The 21,477-nt window shown below is 42.8% G+C and overlaps 1 protein-coding gene across 2 annotated transcripts in view; it reads left to right on the forward strand.

The window, feature by feature from the left end:
* The first annotated feature begins 2,864 nt into the window (after nucleotides 1–2,864).
* mmp24 (matrix metallopeptidase 24) overlaps nucleotides 2,865–21,477 on the forward strand; it is a 57,204-nt gene continuing 38,591 nt past the window's right edge. Inside the window, exon 1 of one of the 2 annotated variants that reach the window (XM_067504259.1) lies at nucleotides 2,865–3,310. In XM_067504259.1, coding sequence (XP_067360360.1) covers nucleotides 3,170–3,310 — 141 coding nt within the window. In that variant the 5' untranslated portion in view covers nucleotides 2,865–3,169. The remainder of the gene's footprint in view (nucleotides 3,311–21,477) is intronic. The other variant, XM_067504258.1, reaches the window with a different exon arrangement.

The following is a 21,477-nucleotide window of genomic DNA, read 5'->3' on the forward strand; positions in this document are numbered from 1 at the left end:
ATCCCCTGTGCTGCATGTAAAGAGGATTTTTTTTCACACAAATAGCAATAAAAAGCTTGGAGGGGACCTGCAGAAAAATACATTATGAATCAATACTCACTCATTTATAATAAAAGAGCCTGTGGAGTCTGAAGGAAAACGGCTCTGGAGACACGTTAACAGTGAGCGTTAACTTCTGAGTCATTTCTGATTCTATATTTCTAAACGTGTACATGGGAGGTTCAGACAGCTTGTCAACAGCTCTGTCATTATGTTGTTTTCCTGCTTCAGTGGCTACAGTGCACTTAGAGTAAAAAGCCATTTTGGTGCATGTGATGATCAGTAGTCCTCCCTCTGTTTTACACTTACATGCACTATATAGATGACAAAGGGCTTTTTTTAGTCACAACACTGCTGTTGTTAAGCAGCTATAGTTTTATTTTATGTTCTATCGTAAAAACAATACATTCACGTTTAAATACTAAGTTTAAAAGCAACAACTGTGAACAATAAAACCACGTAAACTAACATCATCCACTCCCAGGACGAAACCAAATAAACACAGAAAATGAAAACCTATACTGAATATTACTGAACAAGTACAAACAAAAGGTTACAGTCACAGTTCAGTCCTGTTTCTGTTTCCTTTGCCCGTCAGTTCTTCTTCCTGCAGCCATCAGGTGTTTTCTCAACTCCTCCTGCCCCACTGTCTAACCTTCCACAGCCACCTCACCTGTCCCTCATTTGACCCGTCAGTCCCTTGATCATGATCCCTCTGTTCTCCTTGGACTTTATGTAGCTACTGTATAGAGATTTGCTGTTCATCCTTCATCTGACTGGTTTTGCCTTCTTCTTCTGATAAGTTTTTTAAAACTTGGCCTTGATTACCTGCACCCTGTCACTCATCATGGCCTGTGCTCTGTCTGACTCTGACTCTCTGTTTTTTCATACTCCCCCTGCCCGTTGTTTTACCCAGAATTTGTTTGAATGAGTTGAAAGATCAGGTAGCAGTGTGAACTTTTCCATCTATTGCACTTTGAACCTGACCACTCACATCCCCAACTCATTTCCCCTTGTTGTTATGAAGAGAGTGCACCTTTCCGTGCAATGTTGTGCAAAATTATCCTGACCTGTACTCTGAACAGGTTAGAAGGGAGTTTGCAGGTGTCATTGTTTCTCATACAGAGCGTATAGTCCTTATATTTATAATTTGATGGTTAATTAGATAATAGTGTGCTCTGGAACTCCAAGTTTTGTTTAGACATCTAGTAGTTTCATCATTTCTTTCACTGATAATAATGGTGAATAGCTTGTGATATGCAGGTGTCTGTGTGGCTTTACTCGCTGTAATCCTTCTGTTTTTTATGCTTCCTGTTGTGTTTTAAGTGCTTACTATAAAGTATAACCTGTTTTTTTTTTTCTTGTTCAAGCTGAATGATGTTATCTGATGATGTATTTTGCATCAAACTCAGGCTTTAATACTTAATACATCTAGCATTAAACTATTTGAATGTGGATACATTACTGTACATGCATAAGGAAAACTAATGATAAGTGTAACTCAGAACAGATGTGGTGTTAATGTAATTAGATGGCCGAGGCCACATTTGGAGCTGAAAGTGTGACTGGATCTTAGAGGTGGGTGAGGAGCTGGAAGGACAGCAAGGTTAAGAGCAATTTATAAATGAGAAGACATCCAAGAATATTTCTGAATATATGCATTGCTTTATAAGAATGTGATGAAGTAGGGGGGTGGAAGATTTGGGGAGAGCCTGGCCTGGAGAGTTGCCATTAGGTGCTGGTCTATGTACACACAGTTTCCATTCTTGTAACGAGTGGCACTAAGGCTCGGTTTAATGTAGTGCACCTGATGATGTGGCTTAGTCTCATTGGAGATTTTCCAGGATCAGGTGTCTTCATTCAGATACAGGTCAAATACCAGGTTGGGAGAAAGATGCAGATCCAGTTATACAAAGAAGATGAAAGATTTTATTGCACCCAATAAATTCAGCTATTTTCTCTCTTTTCAACATTTATCTTTGTTGCTCAGCTGGTGTTACACCTATCGGGTATTTTGGGAGGGAATGACAGAGTTGGATGGGTCACTGTGGTTTTGACTGTAAGAAAAGTTTCTCTTCATTTTTTACGTTTTATTTTTTATTGAAGCATGAAGACTGAGCGAGGAAAACAAAAGGATAAACTTTACAGTGGCTGAACTCATCACCACTTTAAGCTCCTCAATTCAAACTAAGAAAGAAGGCGGAAAGTCCAAAAACAGAAACTAAAGGCCACGACAGAGCAGCAGGAGGAAGCTGCTACTCTCCAAAAAGAAGAGTGCTGCCAATTTACAGTTTTTTTTAACAGCATGTGAATAAACCAGAAGTCTGCCGGAAGAACGTTCTGTGGACACATGAGACCAGAGTAGAACCTTAATGAATTGGACACCATTACCCTCTGGCATCCACTTCTCGTTAGTACTGAACATGCACACATACACTATTTTGTACCTTCATCCTGATACTAACAACTCATCACTTTAAAGAAGATTTGTTGCACTACTGACACCTGAATCTGTCTCCACCAAACTGCTGAAATCCAGTCAAAGCTTTTGGTCATATTCTTTGTGTTGATTCTAACTGTTGATTTCCCCGTGTGCTCACTCTGTTACACAGGCAGGTGTTTCTCTTCTTTAGCCCAGTCTGATTCTGAATGTGCTGAACATTGTAAGCATTAGATTGGGATTTAGTGCAGGACTATTTGTGTTGATAATAACGTGACATCTTGTGTTTCTCCAGCATCTGCAGCGCTCCTACTGTTGGCACGGCGCTCCTGCAACAACATTCATCAATCCACATCTCTCCTCCTCCTCCTCCTCCTCCGCGGATGCCCGAGCGGACCGAGCAACCAACCTGTGTCAAGGTTTAGTGGAGCCAGGCTTCCCCAGCTGTTCCGCTGTACCTAAAGGAGCATGCGCAATGGCCGCTCGTCAAGTGTAGGAAGCCAATCGCGCGTCTTCACTGGCGAACCGGGAGACAGCGAGACACAACACAGAGCGAGCAGGCGGAGACAGTCGGAGACAAGAGACGGCATGAACCCGCAGCGCACGGACTCTTTCCTCCGGTGAACAAGAGGAGCAGGAGCCTGGAAATCACCGGCGGAGAGCGGAGGGGGGGATTTTGGGGACACAGCCATGGCGACGGGGGGAGGAGGAGGAATAGTGAGGCGGAGGAGGAAAGCGGTGTTCCCGGGATTCTGCTGGAAAACCTGCTACTTTCCCATTCTGTTGTGGGTCGTCTCGGTGTGCGGAGAGGAGAAGACGTTCATCGTGGAGGTAGGTGGTGACGGTGTCCGGGCACTTTCTGTGTTTCTGTTCATGAAATGCACAGGAATGAGCATCGATCCCCCCGCTGCCCGCTCCAGCCGTCGGGCGCAGGTTGGAGCGGGCTCGTGCGCTCCTCGGGATGTTCTGTGCGCGTGTTCATCTCTCCACCTGCTGCCCCCCTCCTCCCCGGTCCTGTAAGCAGGGACAGAGGAAGAAATGAATAAATGAAGACAGCTGCTGGGGGCTTTTGTTGTCCCCGCAATTTACTGGTGACAAACAAAGGAGCCGTAAGTGCTTCAGGTGTAATTGTTTCCCTGTCTTCGCTCTTCAGTCGCAAATAATTGTCACCTCTGCTGATTAGGCTTTTTTTTGGGGTGGGGGGGGGGTCAGTGCAAGATTGTGTTTGTGTCAAACCCCATCGTTAGAAGCGGACTCGTCACACGTCCTAAGGCTGATTTCCAGGCTTATTGATGCCACGTCTCCTGGACACAGTGGACATGAGGGTTAATGCACGTGTTGTAAATGCCCATCAGTCTGCAGAGAGCACTAAAATGAACCTGAATGAGTGTTGTGCTGAACAAAGCCTCTCCAGAGCGCCCCCCCCCCCTCTTCTTACTTCACTGAGTCCAAATATAGCCCCTCTCCATAATTTATGGAAATGGCAGAGAGTTGGAAGAGAGATGGAAAGAGGTGCACACAGACATTCCTCTGTCTGCATTTGAATCCTTATGATGCAGAGTGTGATGAGCAGCTATTGTCTCAGGCTGCTCTCACACAAAGGCAGATGATGAGGAAAGTTCTTTGTTAAAGTGGAGGAAACTGAAGTTGTGACACACTGATGTTGCTTCTTAGCATCAGCAGGCGTGTGATGCATCCTTTGCTGAATATGCCTGATACCTCGCTTTGAAATTTGGCTCATGTTGTATTATGAAATAAAACCCTTGCAGTCGTCTCTCAGCTGCAGGAGACGTGCTCGACAGGGTTGTTTGGTGATGTTTGCGTTGCTAGTGACACTTTCATTCAGACAAAGGAAGCGCCTGTGGCTGTGCAGAGCGAGGCTGCTAACAGCCGGGGTGTATGTCACCGTGCCACCGTACAAAGGATGAGATGTTTGCACTGAGCCTGCTTCTTCCCCTTCCTTTTGCTAATGCTGCTACGCTTCATGCTAATATGCCACATCTCATGGTTTGATTACAGAAGGTCTGCTGTGAAAACATCACAGTCAGGGCTACTTCCAACTGGTTCTTTGTCCAAGATGTTCAGTAGATTGTAACATTAGACAAACATAATTAGGTAAATCTGAACATTTAGAAAATGCTAAAGTTACTTTATCAAAATTCCTGCAGATTCAGTTTTTTGATAATTAACCAATTAGCTGATCATTCACAAAAGCTGTTTTGGTTGCACACCAGTGATCAAGTCTTCAAAAATATACGTAGTTCACGCATTTAATAATTGTATCAGGCCTCAGGGTTTTTAATCTGAAATAACATTTAAATGAACCTGTTCTATTTCACGAACATGTTTCACTAATACGTGATGTTTTCAATGAAGCTTCTCCTGCAGTTCAGGCCTGGGTTTTCACAGCATCGTGCTCTTTGTGTGTGCTCAGTGTCGTAACGCGAACCACGTGAGGTGGTGATTATAAGATGATGTGCAGTGTGTTTCTCATTGTTCAGAGGCCTTTGTTTGCAGCATAGACTGTTGCTCCAACATCATCATAGCGAACTGTGGGAGGGACAATGTTCTGCTCTGTACGATCACTTTTGAGGACAAGTCGTCCGTCTGCTGCCTGACTCGTTGTATCTGTGGGGGGGGGGAGCTCAAACTAAGTCGTGCTGCAGGGACAGAGTGATTGTAGAAATCAGGGAGGCTGTAAACATTACTGAGAAGCAGAGTTTTCTCTCCCACTTGTGTTTGGTGGTTGGCACACTGTTGGTGCGTCTGTGTGTGTTTAACTCTTGGCTGAAATGATTACGTGCACACATGCTGAGATCTTCTGATGGCGGCTCTGTGGTGCAGACTGGTTTGTAACTTCAGTTGCAGATGTCGTGGCGGTGATGGTTTTCAGGGGAGCTACATGATGATCGATCATGTCACATCCATCATGTGATTATTCCGCTGCTGCATTTGGTGGAGTTTTCATGCTACACTTTATAATAAGATCTGATGCTGGATGTTTTGAGTAAACATCAGTCAGGTCTGCACAGTTTAACACATGGACTGTTTCACATACTGTTTCCTACATCATTTAATCCACAAGGTGTCAAAAGAAACCTCCACCCTAATGACAGTGGGTTCTTAGGTTGCAGTTATGTTCAACATACTAACGTTTTCTAATCGTATGAGCACAGACTGATGGGAAAGTTGGAAAATGGACTCATGTTATAACAATTCATCGAGTGTCAGGAGTTTTGTGTCCAGACATCACCACGCTGCTAATGTGGCTAAACACACAGCAGCGAACCTGAAAAGTGTTTCTTGAAAAACGCTTTCTAAAGAAGTAAGAGCAGGTCTGTACTTGTCCTCAGGTGTCTGCGGGTGTAAGAGTATGCAGATTTACGGTGCAGATACTGTGTGATACTACGCATCTGTGAGGTGAAAGGACATGAAGATACTATAAATGTGCAACCGGATCAACAGTTGCTCAACGGATGAGAATTGTTGTTGACTCATTTAACACCCGTAAAGCAAGATCACCGATATCTGATGTCACAATTTGGCCAAATCAGAATACAAAGTGTTTAGATTCGGTGATGTACAATACAGAACACTTTCTGAGGATATCATCCTCTCACATCCATTGACAGTAAATAAATCCCCTCAGCGCTGAAAACCCAGTACGTATAGCTCCTTAACCTGCCTGAGAAGAATCATGTCCTGAAGTTTTCTGCAGTATCCAAGTAAACTGATGATAGTTATCTGTACATCCATGGAAACAGTGAAAATCTAAAGTTTTAACAGCAAGTTCAGCCAATAGTACTTTACCTGGCCTGTAAGTAAACAGCAAAATCAAGCTGCTTTTTGCAGCTTGCAGGTTCAGAGGTTGCTTCTCTTCGCAGCTGCAGATGAGAAAACTGCATTCAAATCTTTGGAGCATTGGAAATACTGTAAACACACGAGATTTCTCTATGACATCGGTTTATTTGGTGCTCATTCATTTTAAAGTGCACCTATGTTTTCCACTTTGAAACTTATTGGATTGACCTGCACTCAGTCCACATGGAGCCTGTGACCAACATCAGAAGCATAGATTGTTTTGCTGTTTTTCCTTGTTGACATGCATCTCCAGAGTCGTGTCCGGGCCTCCTTCAGTGCCACACGGAACCCTGTAACGTCAGCTCCAGCCTTACATTCAGCTTGGTGCTGTGCTGCAGAAGATCCAGCTCAGGGCTGAGGCTGTTGCAGTTTAAAAACCCAGATGATTGATTTGCAGACGCACAGAGAGAAGAGGAGGCGTTCAGTACTTTGTCTGAATCACTGGTTCATGCTCTTTTGTCTGTTTGCCTGTTTGCACAAAATGTTACATTTCTGTGCTACGAGTGAGTGAGTGTGTGTGTTTGTGTGTGAGAGTGTGTGTTTGTGTGTGAGTGTGTGGTTTGGAAAGAACATTTTTGGCAAGCAGGTACAAACAACTGTTGTGTAGGCTGTAGCTGTTGTTGTGTTGTTGCGTTGTTGAGCAGCCTTTTGTGCTGACAGCTGAACAGTAGATTCACCTCATGTCCTGATGCTGTTAAATGATTGTTTGGTTAAATGGCTGAGGGTCAAGTGACTGAGTGGTGGTGCCTGTGTTTCAGGGATCACCGACTGAGTATTTGAAATATTTGTTAATTAATGCTCTGGTTTTCTTCTTCAAACTGCATGGGAAGGATTCATGGTTTTGTGTGATCAGTGCACACTGCGTTTGTCAGTGTTAACACTGAACATGACTGACTTCTGCTGGGCAGAGCAGGAAACATGTGATCTCTGAAACCAAAAGCACGAGCTAAAAGAGGAGAAAGCACTGAGAGGTTCTCACATGACCATATGATTCAGCTTCATCTAAAAGTACTGATTGAAATACTATTAGAGGTATTGACAAACCTTGTATCCTTGTATCTACCGTCCAGCTGATGCTGCAGCAGCACTGAAGCCGATCTGCATGTTCCTGCCAGGATAATGATCATGATGATGATGGTAGTGAGATGATAACAACAGTGATGGTGTTTGAGGAAATGTCCAGGTTGTGGGTGACGGCTGTGATGGTGACGTGACAGGAGCTGTGTGTTTCTAAACCTCTCTGGACTTCTTTGTGTTTTTCTCTCCCTCCCCAGACGAGAGGAGCTCAGGAGAGAAGCCTGGTCCCTGGAGTGTTGTAAACACTACATTACACCAGAGAACAGGGCTAAATGGGCCTGCAACGCTGTGCTTCTCTGAGCCTTGTGTGTCTATGTACACTGTGTAGGCGGGTGTGAATTCTCTGCTGTTACTAGTGGTCTTTGTCCTGATTCATCGTCCTCACACACGGAGCTGCGCTTCATATTCACCGCTATTTTTGCGCTGGCCACCCGCTGCTTGTTCGGAACATTTTGGCTTTTTGATGGACAGCCTCGTTGTTTTGCTGTCCCTCTCCCTCTTTTTTTTTCCCTTCAGTCATTGTCTTTCTCATCCCCCTTCACATACACACAGGCTGCTGCTGTAAATAACAGGAGTTGTCATAGTGCATTTGATGGGAGCTTTGTGCCTTTTGAATGCAGCCAACGGGATGAGGGGAGTTCAAGAGCGGCAGGGAAGTAGTGGATGAAGCACAGCTGAACTCGTTCAACCCACCTTTTTAAATAATGTACGTGCCTTTTCTTAAACCCTAATATACAAAGTCAGACGATGCATCACTGCATTATGAGTGTCTGCACAGTAAACGTCTGATGTTGCTGTAGACTTTACACCCTGAATATCATCTGTAATGTAAATCATTAGATTTCATCTTGCAGACGCTAATGAAATTACATATAAATTGAAAATGTACAGTAGCATTCAACCACTAATAAGAGCGATATGGAGGTTTCCACGTTGGAAAAGCCTCTTGCTAGTGTGTCAGATTATTAAATGCCCATCAGCTCCAATCAAATCTGAATCCAATCATATTTTATTTACACTACTATTCAAATGTTTTGGGTCACCCACATAGAAACAGGCAGAAGTGCGGCACAGACATCTTTTTCTATGTATGTTAGCTTTAGGGCTCAAAGCAGTTTGAATCTCACAGAAAAGCCTTTCTGGGTGGAGTTTGCATGTTATCCCCGTGCTCCCACAGTCCAAAGACATGTGTTACTGCAGGTTAACTGCTGACTAAATGACCTGAAGGTGTGTCTGTCACTGTGTCCCTCTGTCAGTGCAACCAACCCTCTACAAGAGGAGCGGTGAAGATAATGGATGGATAAATTACTTAAATACTCTGTAATTAGTTTTCTGTTCATCAAATAATGGATTTATTGATTCATTGATTTAGCTCTGACCTCCACGTCCTCCAACTTTAACAACCATATAGGTCATCTGTCCCCTCTGTCTCATATGACCTAATGAATCATGTGTTGAAATAGGTTCAATACATAGAGAGTGTGTTGAAAGTGCCACCATTAAGGCGTCACATAACAAAATAGCCGATACCGTTGCTAATGATGGAGCCAAAACAGTTTCCCACTCCTTTTGTTTTGGCTCTGAACACTCAAAAAGACAGGGTTTAAACGGTGCAAACACAGCAGTTTGGTTGGAGTCAAGCACTGAAGAATAATGACCTTAGTTAGTCAAAAAGTTGCAGTTTGCCTTAAAAATCACCACAAACACTTTTTACACTGTGTGAATGTCCTATGTCTTGATATCCGTCCACCACATCCTTATAAACGTTGAGGGACCTACTGGTACAAATTACAAACTCTGCTGCGTTTCACACAGGACACTCTCGCACCGACGGTGTTAAATTTCACATTTTCACTTAATAACAGGAACAAACCGCACAAAAACAGAGACATTAAAGGAAAGTCCACAGTTGAGGTGCTTTGCAGATCAAATTTAAAATGTACCACCAGATAATACACAGCATAGTGTAGTGAGTATTTGCAGCAGCTGCAGATAAAAGTCCAGCAGCACAGTGGAGCATCATAGCATGAGATACTGAGCAGGACGGAAATGTAAGTGCAGCTCTAATTAAAAATGAATATGAAGCAGGGCTCTGTTATGAGAAAAAGCATCTTGCCTCTCTGTTAGCGCTCTGGATGCAGGGCAGAAGGACTCGGAGCATGGATTACATTTGATCGCTGTGGTTGCACAGGAAGAGGAAACAATTTCACACCAAGATGTAAATTTAATTATACTCTGTGCCTGCAGCTAAAACAGATCATCCTGGTGCAGCACCATAAAGTTCACCACTGATCACACACTAATTTAACTGCTCGTCAGGTTTTTTAACCTTCAGGACTTACACAAACATGGCGCATATACAGTATAAAACTGCTGCAGTCACCTTCTGATGATGAAAGTCGTGAATGGCTGTAAGCTGTGATGTGGTGGATCTCTCATCCAAGTCAAAAAGAATGTATCTAACTCTGCGACCGTCTTCTCATCCGAGTGAACCGAAATGGTGCAGTTGTATCACAGAGAGGCAAAGCAGTGAGTTACAGTGTAGAGTGAGTCTGAGTCTAAGTGACACTCTGTACGTTCTGCATTTTGATTTGATTCATTTTCATAAAGAAACACTTGACTTTTGCAGCTTTAAATGTCAGGCCAGAACCTGCCAAGTGCTGTGCTAATCTCTAAGCTTCTGACACGATTAAGAACAGGAGAAAAACAAGGATTCGGACGATGACGGCAGTCTGAAGGGGCGCAACAACCAAGCAGAAGTACTTCCCACGTCCTGCTGTCCATCTTTCAGACCTCCTCTTCTCTTCTGCTCCATCCAACCGTCAAATCTCCATCGATCTGTTGATAAATCTGTTCATCCATCTGTCCATCACTCCACACACTGCCATCCACCCTTTGTTACATCCTGGAGGGTTTTCCCTGGAAACCATGCTGTAATTATCCTGCTCAGTAAACCTGCATATGAACAACACAGTCTAAATGTGGAAGAGTAGAACCTTTTTTAAACATTTTGGTGCAGTGACAAGGAATCCTACAAGTTTTAGTCATTGAGCTCGATAAACAATCAAACTAAATGATTTAAAGAACACATAAGCAAACTAAACCTGTTAAGAGCTGGGAAGAAGCTCCTCCTATGAAAATGTCAGAATGGTAAATGTAGTGAAATGACTCTGGGATGCAGTGATGCAGAGACAGGCTGTGCCAGTTCACATAGTAACACACAAAGATCTGACACCTGCTGCTCAGTGTTGACCGACGCTACATTAATCATAATTCCCTGGGAGTGTGAAGGCAATGTGGCAGCAGGCTGCAGGTGTGGATGAGGACTTCACTGTTTAGCAGTAGGTAAAGCTTTTCTGTTGGTGGCCAAGGAATTTCATTCTTTTTCCAGTGTTTGGCTTCCCAGTCACAGTGATACTAGTTTGTTTTTTTTAACACTGATATTTGAGGAGCGAGTCTTCCCAGAGTAATGATAGGTTTTCTGTGCAGGCAGCTTATTACAACCCAGTTGTTGTGGTGTTAGGTGATTTATATAAAGGGCGTCCAGGGAGGTCGGAGTTAATAGATGAGTCAACAAAAGTCTTTGGAGGATTTTTGAAGTGGAAAAGCACAGATTAGTCATTGTTTTAGTTTTTATCAGTGTCCGTTTAATAACCACAACAACTAAGGTTCTGTGTGTCCTGAACTACTCACTGCTACACTGTCTGTAGCCTCACATCACCTATATCCTGGCACTCATTGATTGGTGTTTTTTCCAGCATGCACTTGGAGACGTGTGTGTTATCTGACACCACAGACATGAGGTCATGGCTATGTATGAGCCCATCACTCCCACCTTGGCGTTCAGTAGGGTTTTGTATTACAAAAACCCGACTGTGTGTTGATGTGATTACAATAGAGATGATTCGGTTGCAGACACTTGAAGTCGGTTGGGAGAAGGAAGTGAATGGTAAAGTTTAAAGTAGTTTTAGTGTTCACGTCCATGTAATTCTCAATAAATGTCTGATAAACATGTTGAATGTGTTTTGTTCCTCGTTAATGGTATGAAATGTAAGGATAATTCTCAATATGGACCAATACATTGGGATCATTTGTTTTCTCCCAGCAATTGCATCTTTGCAACACTCAATGAAAACGTGTATTTTGTCTGTTCACACAGGACAAAGTTATGTCTTCTAAAAGAAAGAGAACTGCCTCACACTCATGGTGGGTTTACATACATTCATAATGGACATGAACGTCACGGCAGCGTTGAACCTTCAATGATTTCTATGAACATTTTCATGGCTCAAAACTATTCATAGGCTACATCACACTCAACGTGTCTCTTCTTTGAATGTATGTGAACTTCTTGCTTCCATAGGCTGTGTTACAGTCACAGCTGCAGCTCCAGATGCTGATCTTGTGGGTAAACAAACCAAATCAGCAGGAGAACTCTAGGCTTCTGTTGCCTCACTGGGGACGTTTGACACTTCAAACTAAAACACGATGATGTTAAAACTATCAGAAAGCTTTGCTTTTGAATCCACAGACGTGTGGGTTCATGAAACGGTCCTAAAACCCGCAGCACAATCCTCCAAACGGCATTGTCATCAAGTTAAAAATGGTCCTGTTATTTTGGGTTTCTGAAAAGTTTGACATTTTCATAACAGAGGATCGTCACCCGGCAGCAGCAAAATGCCATTTGGCAAATGCTTTTATCCAAAGTGCCTCACGTCAACATAACTGCACACATTTGAAGCTCGGATCGGCCCGGTGGGAGTTGAACCTTTAACCTTTCCTGTGTTAGTGCTTGATATTTACAGCTCAGAGTCAGCATTTCTACAATCGCTGCTCAAATTCTTCTTTTAGCCTTTGAGTCACATGAAAAGCTTAATACTTCACTTTGACGTTTGATGGGACATTTAGGCAAAAATACCAAACCTCCTCGGTTTTCTCAGTTTTAGATTTATCTTTGGATTTTGACAATCAGGCAGAAGTAATATGGTTTGAAGGGCCAGGCTAAAGCTCCAAAATCTAACAATCAATGTCTGAATCAGGAGGCATCGACATCAAAAGTAATGAGTCTCACACTGTATCTTTAAGGCTAATTATTTCTTTACACGTCCATGTGTCCACTACTGTGTCACTTCTCAGTTCTGTGTCAGGGTGGAATCTGACAGTTTGACAGTTGAATCTGAAGCAGTTTCCCACACAGTTTCATCTTTAGTTCACTTTCACTGCATGTTTCTTAGTGGAACAGAACAAAGAAAGCAGCTCATTGCTGCTGATTTTACACATCAGTGTGTTTCCAGATGTTGGCAGTACTACTGTGTGCACAGCTTGTATGTCCTCTAGATGGAGCTATGTGAAGTCTGTCAGTGGCTTTTTGAAAAGTAAAACTTGTATTTAGCTGTGTGCCTGTCCACACCCTAATCACACATACAAAGCTCTGATTGTTTCGGCTGCTTTTTCCAACCAGGAACAGCTTTCAGTGAAAACCGCTCCGGACCTGTGAAGAGGCACTTAATCTGTGATGTTTGACACCACGCTGTGTTTGTCGAACAAAACTGGCACATTTGATACACTATAATGGTATGAACTTATTCATTCATGGACAAAAAACGCTTACAAATCTACAACTGCAGCTCTAAAATCTCTTTAATCGAGCATGTGGATAATTACAGGTCCCTGTGACACGAGGAAATTTCATTCCACGTATGTTTGATCTGGTTTGTTTGCATCAAATCAAATAAAAATGTCTACCCACCAAAGCTCTCCGCTGCCTCCTAATGCTCTGAGAAAGATGCCAGGAAGCCAGAAGTCAAACCAGCGTTTGGGTTTTACCATACTCTCACTGTATTTACCTTCATTGAATGACTGAGTGACTGAGGCAAAGTTGGTAAGTGATGATTAAACTCAATAAGCTGCACCATGCACACAGACTGTGATGGTTAAGTTGGGTAATGACGCACAGGAGGACTGGATGTTTGCTGCATCAGGCAGGTTTGAGGCCTGTGTCCACTGGCTTGTTTGAGTGATCTCTAAGTCAGGGAGGATGCTGCTTGTTTGGTCGCAGGGGAAGTTTGGCTGCTTATGTGGAATTTTTTTGGAGGCTCTGGTAAGAAGTGGCCAGCTGTTTGTTAATTGCTAATCTGCTAGTTGAGTGTGTGGCTGTAGTGTTTGGTTTCTGGACTCTGGATGCTGTGGGCCCAACATATTTGGTGCTTTTGGTAGTGCTTTGTTCAGAGAGGATGGTACTGGTATTTGTTTCTTGTCGACATAAAAACTGTCTGGTAGTTGTTGTTTTTTTAAATCACTACTTCTGATGGTCTGATATCATCTTTTGAGGCCAAATGATCATTTAACACCAGGACTGAGCTTCCACCATGGGGATGCTCACCCATTCTTCATGTATTAATAACCTCCAGGAGATGATTTTCATATAGAACTAATATATTAGCGCCATAGGCGTCTCTGTAGCCTAAGCAAGTCCAAAGACAAACAAGCCTAAAACTTGAAGCAGCTCGATCCCAATTTATTAAGACAATCAAGCAGAAACAATACGTTTTTAAATAAATGGCATCACATCAGTTTAAGGACACAGTATGAAATGATGGGAATAAATTTAATTCCAGCCATCTATACAATGTGCCTCAGCCGACGAGGGAACCCTCTCTGACAAAACCGAACACAAAACCACATCAGCCGACCGACGACGGCGAACAGCGTTTTCATTAATCACTCGCTGTTCACCGCTGCATCCGGCGTTGACATTTGATTTCCCTTGGGGAATATAATTATTGTACGCTGGTGTTTGTAAGAACAGGAAGAAGTGAAGCTGCCAGGGAGGCGAGCACACACAGGGTGATTTACTTCCCTTTGTGTTGCCTCTTTACAAAAGATCCGAGGTAGTGATGAGTTTATTCTGCTCAGACTGAAGGAACAGGACTGAGCAGACTTTTTGACAGGGGTGGAGTTTCAATATGTGCCTAAGTACAAATGTGAGGTATAATTTTGTTTTCTGCAGCTAATAATAATCCACTGCACTTCAGAGTCATGCTGTATTTTTTTTATCCCACTACACCTCTGACAGCTTTAGTTAAACATACACGGAATAACTCTTACATCCTTACATCTGTGCAGAAATGTAACGTTTACTAGTGTTTTCACACTCGGTTGAGAGGGTGAATGAAGGCCGATGTACACGACGTGTGACTTAAACGTGACTCATCGCTTCCACTGAAGCTCCATAAACCTTTGATGTGCATGGAGCAATGAGGAGGCTGTAACCCCCCCTACATAAAGACTGGGTCAGTGAGCTGGGCCCAGGAAAGATGAAAAAGACAAAGGCAAAAGGTTCAAGTTTATTTAATGTCATCAACCAAGTAACTGGCCTCAAAAAAGAGTCATTTTTATTTTTTCAGGAGAAATGTGAAGAAATCAAATCTTATCATTTTAAATCTGATCTGGACAGTGTGGTGCCAAATCAGATTCACATCTGATCTTTGACCTTTTGACTGTCTCACACACAGGACAGTCAGATCTTTTATTTCTTTTCTTTTCATGTCTCACTTTTGGGCACACATGCAAATCACCTTTCAACCTCAATCAGTGCCAGCTGGTCAGAAAAGAAAGGAGGGAATGAAGAGATGAGCAAGTTTCCGATTGTTGGACATTTGCAAAGAAGCCTCTGTTCAAGACAAACTGCAAGGAAGCATATAGAAATCGAAGGGTTTTGAGGAAACTTCCTGATAAATTGGTTTCCATTATTCATTATTCATCATCGTCAGGTCCAAGGAAATAACATCCAAGTGAACACAGGGGCGACTTGGGTGCAGTAAGTCCACCAATCTCACAGTTGTTGGTTCAATCCCTGGCTCCTCCGGTCACATGTTGAAGTGTCCTTGAGCAAGACACTGAACCGCTGCTCCCGGTGAGTGTTGGCCAGCTGTTGGCAGCTCCCCCATCGGTGTGTGTGTGATTGTGAGTGTGAATGGGTGAATAAGAAGCAGTGTAAAGCGCTGAAGCGCGATCAGCAGTGGATGAAAATGTGTGTAATTCCCTGCAGATTTTCTGGAAATACGGTTTAAAATTAGGAGGCTTGGTGTTAGTGCACTTGTTCTCTGATCACTTATAGTCTGATCTAAATCATAGCCTTAAAATTCTTCTTAACAATTTAATTCCGCTAAAGTAGTTTTACAGCTGCTTGTGTTTAGCTTTAAACTGATCCACTGACAGCTTGGAGCCATTGTTTGAGAGCCAGCCAAACAAAGCACATGTGCAGTGTGAGCTTTTCTAGTGACGATGTTAGGAGCTGAAGCAGTTGGAGCAGGCGGCCGTACCTGAAGTTATAAAGGGGATGACTAAAAATAACGAGACAGTAGTGAATAAGAAATGGTTGATGCAGGAAAACTCAGTTACTATTTGGGAACCTTTTAATATCCCACGGCCAGGTGCTGCTCTTTGTATTCTCCCACTTTGACAGAATACACGGCTCAGCAAAAGGTGAGAGTTATTCAACGTGTGGCCCCCAGGGGACGTCGATTGTATGTTCTGTCTGTAACATAATGTACCAGACACCAGGAGGAGGCTGCTGCAGAGAAAAGGCAGACACGGCGTAAAAACTGGCTAAAACGTAGGTGAGGAGTCATACAAAGACTGTTCCCTGCTCCACGACTCCTAAGTGCACTTCTACTTGCCCCACTGTCTTTGAGTCCTTTTTCTTTAAATTTTTATCTTTGCTACTTTGGGGCGGAGCACTTACATCTTGCAGTTGAGCATTGAGGAATTGATCAACAACCAGTCTATTATTCATCTTTGTCTCATGTGATAGTGAAAGTAACTTCCTGAGGTCTGTGTTTGTTAGTCAGGCCACACAAGCAAATTTTAGAACATGATGAGGAGAAACAATAATTCATCAATCAAAGTTTAAGCTCCTGTGTCAGTTGACTCTTCTCAACTTCAGCATCACTGTTTTGTTGTCAGGGGAACATCAGGAGGTAATTTGACAAACTAATACGAGAGGAAATCTTCAGGCGCACTTATCAAACGGTTTGGACACAGAGAGTGCCTGGTGGTTTGCACTCAAGCTGAGAGATGGTAAATAGTTTAGCTGGGGGAGTGAGGGGGGAGATGAGGTCTATTTTTGTCACAGTAGGGGGAGGGCGACGACACAGTGGCAGGCTGACGCACAGGTTATGTGACAGCGAGACGGACAAACAGGCTCCGAGACACAGCCAATCAGGTTGACAGGAAGGCAGGTGGACAAAGATGTGAACAGAAAGGTGGAGGGGGGGAGGGGGGAGGGGGGAGGGGTAGCTTGGTACAGACGTCGTCTGGTTTTGTTCTGGATTTTTTTTAAAGGATTTTTCATTGTTGAATTATGCATATTTCATAATTGCATAATAATATGCATAAAATGTGCTTTGGGTCAATTGTAGTGCAGCACGGTGATGGAATGGTTAGCACTGCTGCCTCACCTCTAGAAGGTCCCCAGTTCGAATCCCAGTCGGCTGCCTGTCCCGTGCTTGCATGGGTTTCCTCCAGTTTCCTCCCACAGTCCAAAGATGTGTGTGCATGTTGCCCGTAGGTGTCAGTGTGAATGGTCGTCTGTTTGTCTCTCTCTGTTGACCCTGAGACAGACTGGAGACCTATTGAGAGCCGACCCCACCTCTGGCCCAATGGGATTGACTCCAGCCCCCCACAAACCAAAACAGGACCAGTGGTTACAGATAATGGATGTATGGTTCTTTGTACTAGTTCGGTAGTCGATGGACGTCCTGTACAGGACATAAATTATACAGCCCATTTTAGCATGGAGTTGTTACTGAATGGTCAGAATGATGTCACTTTTTTGTTGCTTTCATTCCTGTCTGTGCTGAGAGTGTGTCCATGCAGTTTGGACCTAGTCTGGTCGCACTGTAAAGGTGAGAGGTGTAACAGCTTTTTCATGTTTTAACAGCTTTTGTTATAATGTTGTGTTTTGATCCCTAATGCATCCTTTCATTTCTCCCTTACAGAGCAGTTAGAGCTGTGTTTGGACGATGTGGACTTGTTTCAGAGTGAGACAATAATAATGAAAAGATTCAAACAGTTTTTTGGGGGGTTTCTAGTAGCAACAGACAGTGCATCAGTCTTCAGAGCAGCAGTACAGTTTGGACTGAGGGAGGTTGTTCTGTTTGCCGATGTTTTTATGTAATTTCTGTAACTGAATACATGAGTAGTCCACAAAGACAGAGGGACAACATGAGTGGGTGAGCGAGAGAGACGCGCAAAGTAGAAAGTTTGTCTTATATTTAGAGCCAGAGGGTTCACAGGAAGATGATGCATTTACTGTAAATGCAAGTTTAATCAGAATAACACTCCTTCGTATATTAAATTCTCTCCCCCTCAACTCCCAAGTCACTAAATGCAGCTGCAGTGCGAATGCAAATTTGTTGTACAGGGAGCCTGGTAACAGGAAACACAATCGGCTTGTTGGCAGAATGTGGACATGTTGACAGTGTAAATGGCAAGTGGCAAATATGTTGATATCACAGTATAATGGTATCTCATCTTGCAGCATAAAACCAGTTTTTGTAAATGTATGTTTAATAAAAAGTTAGTTGTGGTTGTTTAGATCCTGACAAAACTTGATTAAGGCTAACGAAAGACTGTGATCTGTCTCTGTAGAGAAGAATGTGCCATCTAATACTGTGTCATGTGTGAACATAACAAGGTTTGGCCTCGTTCTGTTACCATCAGTAACTCAATGCAACCTCCATCCATCCATTATCTTTGAGCACTTATCCTGTTCAGGGTCGTGGGGAAACTAATCACCAAGGGCTACAACACAGGCCGGCAGAAGTAGTTAATCACTACTAAAGGCTGAAGTCATTAACTCAGTGTACTAGCTGTGATCTCTAACCTTCCACTGTGTCCAGTCGTCTCCTGAGCTACGATGTTTGGACTGCTAAAGCCCAGTGCTCTTTAAAGAGCTCATCTAAACTAAGTTTGTCAGTTGTACTGTGAGGCTGCAGGTTCGACTGCAGACTTTCTGTGTGGAGTTTGCATGTAGGTTTCCTCCCACAGTCCAAAGAAAATCATGTTCATTAGGTGTGAATGTAAGTGCGAATGGTTGTCTGTCTGTGTATGTCTCTCCGAGACAGACTGGACACCTGTCCAGGGACCCTGCCTCTGGTATAGACGTACAGATAATCGATTGTTGGATAGTTGCTGTGTACATGGCTGGAGTTGATAGATTTGTAATTAATAGTGATGTGATAAATCTGAAGGTTTTTTTTTTTACTTCAAAAACATGTAAATTCCAGTTTACTGTACGTCTCTTCAGGACTGGATGACCAAAGTTGCAGTGATCCTTCATCTCTACTTAATTTTAGAGTGGGGGGGTCTGAAACTGAACAGAATGTTCTGCTCAATAAACACAGAAATTAATTTAGTGTGATCAGCAAAACCAAAGAGAGTGTTCACGTTATAGATTTCACACTGAGCTCTCCTCTTTATTTTGAAATGCATTTGGTTCACCGTCCTCTTCAGAAGCCTGCAGGGGGGTTTCAGAGCTCAGGTTCATAACCGCTGCATCCCACAAGCAGCGTCATTAACAGGCTGCACCAGTGAAGCTTGAATCATCGGGATTCAGTGCACGCTCACCGCCTTCATGCAAGTAAAATGTGATTTAAAGCATTAAAGTGCCATTAATATATTTAAATTAAAGCGCTTTTGTTATTGTGTTACACCCCACTGTGTTGTTTATTCGCTGTGATATTTATGGATTTCATTTTTGCTTAGGGAAGAGGTACAGTGTGCTTTGAAACTCTGTGTTCCCTTTCAGCTGGTTTCAGTTTGAACACAGAAACTGAACCTCTGAGCGTTTTGGCACAAACTGTTGTTTGTGTAACCCGACTGATTATTTAAAAGTTTAATTAGACATTCAGTCTTACAATCTATTAACTACTCACAACCTCTGAGTATTAACAGCATGGATTCATGTTATTTGCTTTTTAGAAATTGACAAGGAAGATGCTTTAATGGTTTAGTTTTTCTGGTCTGCTTAGTGTCCATAGAACGCAAACTGTCTCTCGGGACATGACCTTGTGGTCACTGATTGTTGAGCTGTGAGCAGTACAAATGTCTTATATTCACTTGATTGTTGACACCTTGTGTGAAAGTGTGGAGATACTCACTCACTTCTAAAGGTTTCTGAGTGAGGCCCCTCCCTCAAACCAGTCAGAGGAGGTCAGATGCTGACAGATGTGTCTAAGAGGCACCACAGACTTTGATCCAGCTTCAGTAGCTTCAGATTGGACGGATTTCAAGTCTCATGCTGTAGCTCGCTTGGTTCCTTTAATCAGAGATGGTAGAAGTACAGAAACCTCATGCTCAGGTGAAAGTGTAAGTATTTGCTGATGCACTCTACTGCAAGCAGAAGAACCACTATACAGTCTTTAAGTTGAAGTACAAATAAGATTAAATTAAAAATAGCACAGCTGCTAAATTTCTAGCACATTTGAATCACTGTATGTACTGACAGGCAGTTGATAATAATATACCAACATTTATTAGTTAATTACTTTTGCTATTAAACATTGTCATAACTATCAAACTAGGAAATAAAACTGTAAAACTACAAGCCTCATTCCAGTTAAGTACAAGTACTCTAAAGTTGTACTTACTGTAAGCAGGGCACTTGAGTAAATGTACTTACAACTCTGGCTTAAATTTATGATGGACAAGATTAATGTGGTGTGATACTTTTTCTGTCAGGACAAAACCCAGGGAGTTGTGTGTGTGTGTGTATGTGAGAGAGAGAGAGCATGTTCTGCACATGTGTGTGTCCCAGCTTTGATGTATAATAGCAGCTGGTGAATTATTTAATTCAGGTGGCAGCAGCTGGTCCACTCATCAGCACTAAACACACACTCATACACTCACACACTCTCATTCTCCAGCTGCCCACCAACCATGTCTTTAATTCTGTAACCTACCCTTCAAACAGAAATGTCCTCACAGTACTGAACAACACTGTGTCCACACACCCATCGAAAGACATGAACACACCCACACAGTGACACACACAGTAATGAAAAAGTTGCACTTAGACACTTGCACCTGTCCACATGTGCACACACACACTGAGTGATGGACATGAGACTTGCTGTGGACGTTCTTTGAACTTCAATTCACAGTCAAAACAGTTTGAGACTTTTCTGTTGCAATAAGTTGTTAATAGAAACAAAATTAAATAGAAACTGTGGAAATGGTCCAACAGCAGGTACTTACAGAGTAATTGGTTTTACAAAATGTAAAAAAAAAAGAAGTGGGTAATGCAATTTGTTGGTTGATAAAACTTTGACATTTCATTTTTGTTATTCTTGCCTTTTTCAAATTGAGGTCTTGTAACTTGACAGTTTTAGTGAAGTGCTTTTCTTGATTCTGGCCTGGAGCTTTTTTTGTCTGAATGGAACCAAATGAAATTACAGAAGTCATATTGTCATCAGCACAGATTTATTGTGAAGGGGGTTTTTAATTGGATTGTAAGCAGTCAGTAGCCTTTCAGCTCATTGAGTTTACACTTCCGTCTAGGATTAAAAGCAGATTAGGATCACGGCCTGACATTATTTAAACAGAGGCGTTGGACACCAGCAGGCTCGTGGCTGTTTTACACATCAAAATAAATGTGCTGAGCATAAACACGACAACCACCAGCAGGAAGTCCACTTACAACGACATCACTGAGTGACAGCGAGGGAAAGAAGTGACGTTGGGTTCGTGGTTGCCAGTCAAATGGACAGCACACGTGTTCACGGAGAGGGCAAGTGAGACGGACAAAGTTCTGGTCGCTCACTGGGAGAAACCTGGGGTCCAGTGTGTTGCTCAGATAAGGGACTTGGAGAGTTAACTGTGCAATTAGTGGGAACCCAGGGTCCAAAATGGATCCTAACTCAAATGAAAAGAATAATCTAGTACTTTTCCTTCTTGCCTAATCTTGTCTTATGTCCTTGTATGTGTCATGTTCTTGTAAATTGTGTCTTGCTCTTTATTGGTCAGTTAAGGTGGTAGAAGTACACAAACTCAAGTAA

Source organism: Channa argus, chromosome 5 (genome assembly GCF_033026475.1).
Source record: "Channa argus isolate prfri chromosome 5, Channa argus male v1.0, whole genome shotgun sequence".
Classification (NCBI taxonomy): domain Eukaryota; kingdom Metazoa; phylum Chordata; class Actinopteri; order Anabantiformes; family Channidae; genus Channa; species Channa argus.